Source organism: Dermacentor albipictus, chromosome 3 (genome assembly GCF_038994185.2).
Source record: "Dermacentor albipictus isolate Rhodes 1998 colony chromosome 3, USDA_Dalb.pri_finalv2, whole genome shotgun sequence".
In the NCBI taxonomy this organism is placed as follows: domain Eukaryota; kingdom Metazoa; phylum Arthropoda; class Arachnida; order Ixodida; family Ixodidae; genus Dermacentor; species Dermacentor albipictus.
Genome location: NC_091823.1, coordinates 96,148,942 through 96,159,729, shown reverse-complemented (window position 1 = coordinate 96,159,729; position 10,788 = coordinate 96,148,942). Strand labels below are relative to the sequence as shown.

At 48.6% G+C, this 10,788-nt stretch overlaps 1 protein-coding gene across 1 annotated transcript; it reads left to right on the top strand.

The window, feature by feature from the left end:
- The first annotated feature begins 296 nt into the window (after positions 1-296).
- Positions 297-1,217, top strand: LOC135901362 (very long chain fatty acid elongase AAEL008004-like). Its single transcript, XM_065431120.1, has one exon. The coding sequence runs from the start codon at positions 359-361 to the stop codon at positions 1,205-1,207; it is 849 nt and encodes a 282-aa protein (XP_065287192.1). The 5' UTR covers positions 297-358; the 3' UTR covers positions 1,208-1,217.
- The last annotated feature ends 9,571 nt before the right edge of the window (positions 1,218-10,788 follow it).

The window sequence follows — 10,788 nt, the reverse complement described above, 5'->3', positions numbered from 1 at the left end:
CATTCCACCTTATTTCTCTCCTTCAAGTTCCTCACTCCCTCTTGGAATCGAAAAAGCCTCTTTCCATGTCCGAACAGCGAGCTGGAGCTGACTGGGGGAGGCCACGATTTCTTTTTCCCTCTCCCTAACGGGAGAGAAGGCAGCAACGGTTGCCGGCGGCGGCGTTCGATCAATGAAGTCGTCCCGGTTCGTACGAAAAAAGAAAAGGGAGGCAGAGTGCGCCGTCGCGACAGACTCGATACACCGCCAGCGTTGCCGCTACGAGCAGCCAGCTCCGAGACATTCGCTGAGGCGGCGGCTGCTGTGTTCCGCTGCCGGCAGCGCACAGTGCCGGGCACCCCAGTGCCCACCAACGAAAATGGAAGCCGCCGTCGACCTGCTGACCGGTGCACCGAGCAGAGCCGTGGCGGCCACCGCCACGGCGAATGCCGGCGCGCTCTCCAACGCCACCTTGGCTCGGGACCCGCGCACCGCAAGATGGCCGCTCGCCGGCAACCCGCCGCTCATCGGCGCCCTCCTGCTGAGCTACGTGTACCTCGTCAAGGTGGGCGGGCCGCGCTTCATGCGCGACCGCAAGCCGTACAACCTGCGCCGCCTCATCCTCCTTTACAACGCGACCATGGTTCTCCTCAACGCCTACTTCGTGGCCAACTTTTTGTCGCGCTCTTACCTGGGCGGCGGCTACAACGTGCTCTGCCAGGGCATTCGCTTCGACGCCGACCCTCGCACCCTCGAGTTGGTGTCGCTGTGCTGGTGGTACCTGCTGGTGCGTATCGCCGACTTCCTAGACACCGTGTTCTTCGTGCTGCGCAAGAAGGACTCGCATGTCTCCTTCCTGCACGTTGTCCACCACGTCCTGGTGGTCTTCAACGGCTGGTTCGGCCTCTCGTACGGGCCGGATGGTCAGGTGATGTTCTGCATCTGCCTGAACAGCTTCGTGCACGTCATCATGTATACCTACTACTTCCTGTCACTGTTGGGTCCACGCGTCCAGAAGCACCTCTGGTGGAAGCGCTACCTGACGCAGCTGCAGCTGGCGCAGTTCATTGCCATCTTTGTGCACAGCACCATACCACTATTCAAGGACTGCGGATACCCGCGACCGCACACGTTCATCGTGCTCTCCGAGTCTGTGTTGTTTTTCGGCATGTTTGTGCGCTTCTACCGCGGCGCCTACAACAACAAGCAGCCGGCAAAGGCAGCCTGAGAGCGCTTGCTACGTCGTACTCCATATCGAAGTAGGGCGGAGAGTCTTTCTTGTCATGGCTAGCATGCTAGGACAGATGGCTGACACCTACAGCTGCTAAGTGCTGGTGTGTACAAAGCCGGGCAGAAAGCACAGCGGGAGTTCGTGTGGTCCATAGACTAACGGCCCACATCTAAAACACGTTGGCGGTCTAGTTGGTTTGAATCCATGATAGAATGTGTAAGTGCGACTGAACGAGGACGTAGAAACAGATAACAGCGCTGTCTCTGTGTATCCATTTCTCTCTGCATCCTCGTTCAGTCGCGCTTACACACTCTATCATGGGTCCACATCTAGACGCCGTTCGGACACAATAAGGGAAGCCAAATTTGACCTGTTTTTCAGCGAGCTTCCGTTTTCGAGTTGTTTGGCGGAGATGCACATAAATGCAGCGGCCAGTTTGGGAAGCATCTTCAGCCAGCTTTTATGTCTTGTGCTACAAATTATTTTTCTGTCAGCGTATTAAGTTCTTTAGTATATATAATGCATCACCGCATCGATCAAACTCGCCTAAAGGAGGAATAGGAGGATGCTAGCTACAGGCGCCATCGTCCCTAAGCTCGCCTGTTGAGGCTTGTTAATAGGTTTTTAGATGCTATGTACATGACGTTTTTTGCCGCGTCTCTGAGACTTGACGAGCCACTTGGGTATTCTGGTGTTCCTGTTCCTTCTCGACGCGGTCATGCTGGTTGTGCGGGTTATAGTTTCGCTTCTCAGCGAGCATCAGACGCGTAGCCGTTGTCTAAGGCGAGGTGATTACTGACATAATGCTGAAAGGTCAACACCACCTGCTAATCAAGTTTTTCGAAAGTAACGTGCCCTTGCGAATCCGGTTTCACTTTGGTGAACGGGAAGTAACTACCTGGCTCCGCATCCTCGCAGAGACGGCTGCACAAGTTTGACCGAGTTATTAGGCAAAATTATTCAGCGTCCATGAGGCTAAGCGCTAGTCCGACTCGTGCATTAACTTAGAGTACGGCATGCTGCACGATTCGTGGGGTCTTCAGAAAAGGTATTTAACCCGACGGGCAAAGTCAGGTTTTCTAAACACAGAAAGAAGGCACAACTTGATGTTTCATGCTAACTACATAAGCAGGTCGTGAGAAATTTCGAACCTGTATCCTTAGGCGCATGGTGAATGTTCCACAGGTTCTTTCAGAGACCAAAAAAGTTTCAGTGAATTCAGCGGATCCATATTTTGAAATATTCACTCGATGTCGCATACACTTGCTTCTTTTGGACCATACTTGCCTAGCATAGCAGTATAGCGAAGACAATTATGACGCAACGTGTACAATCTGTCAAGGGAAGAATGAATGAACGCCAATGGTTACTAGGGCTATACCAGGGGAAAGTGATCAACTTGAAGGCAACTCTGACGAACCCTATTGAACAAAGCGATCTGCTTTGTGTACCTCGAACAAAGCCAGGAAGGTCATCGATGAAACAAAACTGCAGCGCAGGTGACTTGTGCCTCACGAACATTTAGGGTTCTTTCCAGAGTGCAACACCGGTCTGGGCCATCGGTAAAAGTTTGATTTTCACTGATGCGTCGTTGTCAGTGTCAAAGACTTACCATTCAGCGTTACAGCCACTTATGTGGAAAGTGGGAGATGAGGATACGGCCGTGGGCATTAAATATCCAAATGGAGGAAACAGCTGACCACGAAGCGCTTTTAGAAGGCAGCAATCCTCCGGTGAGCTAGAAGAGTTTAAGCCAAACTACAGGCATAAAAAAAATAGGTTTCAAGATTCTCCCGCAAAGAGGTCTGCTGTACGCCACTCCATTGTCGTGACACACCTGCTGCACAACTGCGACCTTGTTGGTGTGAAATGCCACATTCATTTAGAGTAAATAGTGTACTGTAAGGGGTCAGAGGAAATCAAAACTGACAAGAGGGCCTTCCAGGATGCGCGGCACTATCAAGATGAAATGCAAAGATTGAGCGTGGAACGTGAAGCTTCACCAAATACCGAGAAGTTCTTGGCCGAGGCCGTATCAGAAAACGCTGGGCGGTGACTACCGTCCAATGTTACAGGATGCCAAAAGGAATACAGCGGCGACAGACGAAGTCACACCGGCCGACCTCTGTACATCCTTGTGGAAGCGTAGTGAACTTGTGTGGTGCCTCCTCAGAAACACCATTCCTGGAGTACAGCTGCCTCGACTGCTGTCGTCTGAATTTGTGAAACACATGCTACGTTTGCGTGCGTGCGTGCGTGCGTGCGTGCGTAGTACTACTTTATGTCTTTCGAGCGTACCGGGAGTGCGACTTTGCGGAGAGTTCTCGCTTCTGACACTGACCAAGCCAGAAAATGCCTTAGCGCATCACGCTACGGGGCATGATTCCGTTCCTTTTTCTTGGTGTGCTTAGGTCTTAAAGCCAAAAAAAAAACAGAAAAGAAGGCACGGCTTTGCTCCCTTCCGGGAGCCGAGCTTTAATTAGCCGTGATAAACGTCTTGCCATGTTGTGAGGCACGCTCGAACACGATGTGTGTGCGTGTGGGTGCGTTTGGTTGTTGGAACGACACGCGATATAATATTATGTATAGCGATTCATCGTATGTGTACCTGTTTTGTGACCTACGTGATGTTGGTTAAAATCAAAGAACACCCCTTCTTCAAGGCGTCTGCTTGTGGTCTTTGTGCTATCAGTGGCAGCGGGCACGAGGTGGTCTGATCGGGCTCAAAGGAGCAGTTTTTACGTACACCAAAGTTGGCCACTACATGTAGACATGCAAAAAAGAAGAAAGATTACAAAAAACATAATTTTTTTTTGTAGGAAACAATAAAAAGAAAACAAGATATTCTCAATTTCTTCCTGATGCAATTTTTAAGATTTATAAACTGTTTTTGTTGCCATTTGGACCTCAGGGCAACTGTTCTCTCTAGTAAAGGATGCCAATGACACGTAGCACTCAAAAGGAGCAACAAAAAAGTTGGTACAGCTCTTGCTCAGCTCAGCCCTTGCTCGGTGCATCTGTTGCTTCAGTGACAGGCTTGTGCACGGTACTAAAGTAATTTAAAAGCCGCACGCAAACATTCAGTTTTTTCTTTTTCTTTTCTTTTTTTTACCAAGCGCGGTTCGACGTTATAACACTACGGCGAAGCTCTGCATTCTCAACAGTCGAGTACAGCCTCTGGCACCAAGCCGCGCGCCGCGCCATTTTCTGAACCAATAGTTTTGGCATACTGCTGTCGTCACCACTTATGAGAAAAGCTTAACGCGGCAAGTACTAGCTGAAATACACGGAAATAGTAGACATAGTTATGCTGCATTTGTTTAATACCTACACTCTAAACACAGTTGCACCCTTTGGGGTGTATATTTGCCACACAACGATAATCATCATCTGTCTTGTCCGCATTTCCTTTCTTTAACGCGGCGAGCCCGGTACTTTCCAGTGACGAACGGCATGCGCGTTATCAGCATGACATAGCATTCCCGACAGGAAAGTAACGAGCGCAGTGTTTTCAAGAAAGGAAATGCGGGCAGGACAGATGACGATTATTTTTGTGTGGCAAATATACACCACAAAGAGTGTAAACGTTTCTTAGAGTGTAGTTGTAAGGCGCGCCGGCCCAAGAATGGACTCCCAAATACTCCTGGGCACCAACGCATTACGCTAACGTTAACGATGCGCGAACAGGATCTGCGAACGATCGGTGACAAAATTTTTTTTGCGTTTTAGACCCAGGCTATTTAAGTTTTCTGATTATTTCCCATAGTTCTGTATCGGACCAAACTTCACACGAATGTAGTCCAGGAATATAATATAGGAGGGGGGGGACTCGGTAACGCATTTCCCAGCATCGATCTGCTGGCGAGGCTCCTGCCTCAATGAACCGCTCTTACCACGCATGTCGGCTACCGCAAGTAGTATCGCCATCATCTGCCAGTTTACTGAACTGGTCTGAATTCGGAAATAAACTTTCAAAGCTGCTCAACAGGGCCTCAGGTGAGCGACTACGAAGGCTAGATATGTGCCAGATAAGAACTTTTGTTTAAGCAAATCATACTTCTTGGAAGTGTTTCATCTCCACGAAATAGCCCCATACTTACACAAAGTGACAACCAAAGTGCTCTAACAGGCTAACAACTTGAATGCGGAGCTTGTAATTTGCCTTTGCTAGATGTCCACCTTATTTTGAAAATGAGTACTCGAGTACTCTACAGGAACAAATTCTTTGCAGCTTCTAAATGGCCTATCTTTGACCGCTCCAGTGTATGTCTTTTGGTGAAGCCCGGTTACTTAGAATTTTCATTTTGGGAGTGATATTCGGGGCCAACTAACAAATAAGAAATCGCAGAAGTTAACTACTTAGAAACAATTCATTAAAGTTTTCTCAGTGCGCCGTTCCACTCTGTAAATGAGCCCCATAACGTAAAACTATTCCAATCTCCTGAAGTCATATTGGCGTAACCGCCAACGAAAGCATTGTGCGCTGACCCGCCACGTTGTTTGGGCCAACCAATAATATTACCGCTCTCCTCGTTTATAAAAGGTGACCTTCGTTTTATTTTAAAGCCTACAGCACTGCCAGCTTTGACAGGTTTTTCTTGTCTAATTGACTGACAAAAGGCGAAGAGCACGCAGAAAGGGAGAGGGTTTCGGTGGAGCTGAGCGAGCGCAGTGAAAGTGGATAATCAGGTGAGGAGGGTGGTGCCGGCGTCTGGGATTGGTCCGCTTCCCCTTGCTTAGCTTGCGGTGGCTGCTCGAAAATCGCAGTGGCGTGCAACGGAAGGTTAAAAAGTGGATGTCCAGCGAATATGTTGAAAACCACCACTACAACTGTTGAGGAGGGTATGCACTGCTTTATTGCTCAATTCCTCCTCCGGCGCATTATTCACCTACAGGAGAATATGGTCGGGCAGCATTCCCCCGTGCTGAAATTCCACAACAATACGACCAGCGGCAGCATGCCGCCGTTCGTCGTATTGCCGTTTCATTTCCCTTTGTCGCTTCTCGTACTCACGCTGCTCCTCGGGGGTCCTATAAGTATGCGTTGCCTACCTATAGCGATGCTGCAGCACAATGACATCAGTTGCTAGGCTGGTTCTTCTATATATGAATGGCTAGTGACGTCACCCCTCACGTCGCAAGCTGCCGTCGCCACGGCAGCTTACGCTACCGTAATCTTTACTTGGAAACGTATGCTGGAAGTGCTACGTGCCTCGCATTGTCAGCAGGAGCGCCTTATCATCAATTGTGCGGTTCGGTGCTTGTTTTCTCCTGGTTATTTATTGAAACGAATGCAGTTTTGTATGCTGAACGCGTGATTCTAGAGAATGCATGCACTTTTCGCTTCAATTGCTGAAGGCTTTTTTTTTTCCCGGCGGACGACGCCGCGATTAATCCCGAACAACTAGAGGCTAACAGCTTCGTTGTAAAAATGGCGCTAAAACGGTTCCTCGGAGAAGAATAGTTACCAGAGTGACGCCGTATACGTGCCGAAATGACTCCACAACCTCATAACGGCTACGTAAAAAAATAATATACGCACATAAATACGTTCTCTCCAGCAGCTCCGAGCAGCCAGTGTCAGAGCGATTGGTTGGCAGACGTCTTCTATTCCTTTCGCAACGGGGCAGTCTGCGGCTATTCCTCAGTTTTGTTCTGCATATAAATCCATCTTTAATTCATGCAAGTCACCTTGACACTATGAATTATTGCGGTGTTGAGATGTTGCCGACAGAAAAGTGAAGTGGGGGCCGTCCGAAAATTTTGGCAAGAATTGCATAACGGCCAAAAAAAAGGTGTCGAATCAGAAAGAAACATTTTGTTTTGTTCGGTCGGATCATGCATAATCAGTGTGAGCATGTCATATGAGATGGGTGGCTTGCGCGGTTTTGGCGCCGTCGTGTGGCAGACAGGCGCGTGGCGGAGGTAGCCCGAAAAAAATTTGACCGATCATGGAGGGCTGGTTACAGAAATGAAATAAAAACAGTTTGGAATCGCTTTAAGCTATAGCGCCCATTGGCGCTTAATTAATTAATTCTAAATATACATCACTGTGTTAAACAAGAAAAAAAATAAAAGAGGAGCTTTCTCCTTCTATTCCAAGAAAAATAAAGCGACATCTTTCGTGTGCAGTGACACGACACGTACCACATATATAAAGGTTACTACTCGCATCTCGTTGGGCCGGCACGAACTCCGCCTGTACCACAGTCACGTTCTCCTTCCCTCCCCCCCCCTCCCCCCCACGGAGCACTTCCATCAAATCATGCTTATTACGATTTTATAACCCTGTTATGGAGAATGAACAACGTTTTTCATCACAGTGGTAGCACTTACGTGCCCTTCCAACTTTAGACGTGTACGTCCCTGCACGCTGAACCAAAAGAAAGAAATAATAGCTTTAAATAACGTTTCCTGTGGCAACGTCAAAGTGCCATCTAAATAACACTGCAAGAAAGAATGCACCACATTGATCCTGCGGAGCCATGAGCTGACGTCATCGTAGTAGTCGGGTCAGCTAACGGTTTTGTTATTGAAATATATTCAGTGAAGAAGAAATCGTACCATAGATGTACAAGATGGGGCGTTATGTTCGACTAGATTATTTCAGTTTGTTTTTCGGCGCTTATAATATACACATACATGACAGCAAGAACTCGCAAGAATTCCTTTATTCTTTTTTACTGGCAGTGCACAGTTTTATGTACTACAGCTCAAGTACCTCTTGCTGCAACTGCGACAATACTCGCAGTCTGGCTTACTGCCTGCTGGTACTTGAACGCTCAAGAGAATGCAAGTTTTAGCTAATATAAACTCAAGAGAGAAGAAGATGAAGCTAATACTAGGGAAATGTCGGAAAGTGGTATTTTCGCAAACACATTGAAGGGCAGCTCACCTGGCTTTTCCAACATCTGAGAGATGTGGCGTTAGTGTAAACATACAAACACCACGATAAAGGGAGAAGCAAGCTGACAACTGCTGTCTTCAAAGGGCACCACACCCGCCAACTTGAAAAGTAGGAAAGTTTTCAGTTGCTCAATACGTGCTAAGTAAAATTGTTTTCCAAGCATGAGAGTGCGCGCTAGTGCACGCTTTTCGTGTGCGGGTTGTGCAGGTGCTCTTTTAGTGCGTTTTGCCATGGATACCATGGAGGAAAGAAATGCGTCCTCAAGGCCACACCGGAAATGCGTTGATCTTGTTTCAGTGCGGCGACTTTCCCAGGTGGCATGTTGGATGACCTTTCCAACAGCATGGATGACCCTGATGACCCTGACTTCATGTTGGAGCCTGAAAGTCACCACAAGCCACAGCGCACACCGACTAAGAGATTATGTCGGCCTTCTTCAGGCAGCTTAAGCACGTCTAATGATTCCGACTAAATTATCAGCCAAACCACCAAAGAAGGCTGCTGCCCCACTCAAAGTTGGAAAACCATCTTCGGGGACCATAATCATGGTGGTGAAGCCAGGCTTCAGTTTGATGGAAAATGCAAACATCACACAGCACACGCCCACCACTCACGGGTCCAGGTACATCTGCTGTGTACTGAACTGTGCGTCGCGGGACCTGAGCAATCTGGATGGCCTGTGGTTGCTTCCGCTTCCCCAGATCGACGATACTCGTCGGCTGTGGACCGAGGCGGTCCCCATTGACCTCGAAGGAAACCGTCCTGTCAGCTCTCGTGTGTGTTTTCGGCACTTTGACAGCTCAAAGTTTGTGCGACGTCAACAGCGCTCGCTGGGTCTCCAGAATCGTGCGGTACCATCTGCTACAGCTGGTACTGCGCTTCCAAGTGCGTCTAGCAACAGCACTAAATATGCCAGAAAGAGCACGCTAGGGTATGCCTCAAAGACCCCGCAATCTGTTACACCCACAAGTGTTGCTGTGAAACAGTCTTCGACTTTGCAGCCATCGAACACGATATTAGCCAGACTGACAACTGAGCTTAACCCTAAAGGTCCACCAATTCCAGCGGCCCCACCAATTGTGGGAGGCACTGCGGCAAGTTCAGCTTCATCAGTCGCTCAACCTAGCAAGGCAAAAAGAGAGAAGGCCGCCAATACACGCAAGATTGCCGTGAAACTGGCTGCTGGAGGCGCTTTGCGTGTACTCGCGGACTTTTTTCACACTCGGAAAACACTTTTATGTAGCCCGTACTGAGCAACAGAAAGGTGTACCGGGAGTTTTTCATGTGGATCTACAAGTTTCTCATTGACACTTTTCTTTGAATTAAAATATTTGAGAAATTAATGAATTAATTCAGACTAATTAAGTAAATAGGCGGAATGGGAAAACACCCTGAGTATCCCAAGCGAAGGCAAACATCATTACCCCTCCTTTGTCCAGCTACTTGGCATATGCATATCTTTAACTCTTGGTGCACGACAGTAGGGATACCCTGTATAACGGAGCCCCAATCTTTTGGAAATAGAAATTGAACGAAGGTCGTGTCAGGCCAAGTTCTTCGAGCTTACAAAGCACTGCAAAGCGATGACATGCCGAAAGCGCGTGCTCAAGGTTTTCACTGCAGAACCCGCAAGCGAGACCCGATGGACCTTGCCGGTGCTGGCGATGCATGTGGCGCATTACCGCACCCGATGCGAGCACCTTGAACTCTAGCGTTCTTGCGTGGCAATGTCCAGAAATTACTGTTTACGGGTGTGAGGAGTTGCGGGTGGTGGCACATAAGTAAGCGAGCATCACGGAATTTCCACACGTACGGTATTGACAGAGAAGTCAAGGTTCGTGGTGAAATCGCAGGAGCATTATTAGCAGGTTCTTTTTGCGAATACTTACCGCAGCGGCTGTGACTCCCGCTGTGGCTCCGGCTGTGGTACCGGCTGTGGCATCGGCTATGGCATCAGTCGTGGCTCCGATGACATCAAAAGATATAGCGCAACGCGGTAGAGTCCACAGCGCCAACTTCCGATAAATTGTCCAAAGAAGACCAGCAAGTGGTTGTGATGCTTCGGTCCCTCATAAATGCCGCTCGTGTACTTTTCGGCAAGTTGCATACTCCGTCAGCGGGAAGTGCAGTACAAGTACTGGATGCTCTCGATCCAGTGCTTGCAACTATCGAGTAAGCTCCATAGCTCACCCATAGCCTCCTATTCGCGCAACGACCACTGGCCCTTTGGTCGTCCCAGATGTGATCAGCGCAGATCACCACCTAGGGAATTCCACTTTGGTGTCACGGTGCTTCATTGCACAGAGTTATCACTTCCTCTTTTCTTCTTTCTATTCCTCCTCTCTCACCCCCCAGTGTCGGGTAACAAACCAAACGCTCGTCTGGTTGACCTCCCTGCCTATACTCTCTTTGCCATCTCTTTCTCTCTCTACCCCAGCGTGATGCGATGGTATACACAGAAGCGTACATTATAGTACTCTTCCCTGATATCTGGTAACATGGACCACTTCGAATGCATCACGTGCGAACTAAGTCAGCGTTGGCGCGAGACAACCTGCTGAGACCGCCGCTGAAATCCATGTTGGAAAATGTATTCATGCAGTGCCAAAATATAACGCTCTTGTCGATCTGCACACATCATTTTGTGCTTGTCAAAAAGGTTTCTCTTTCT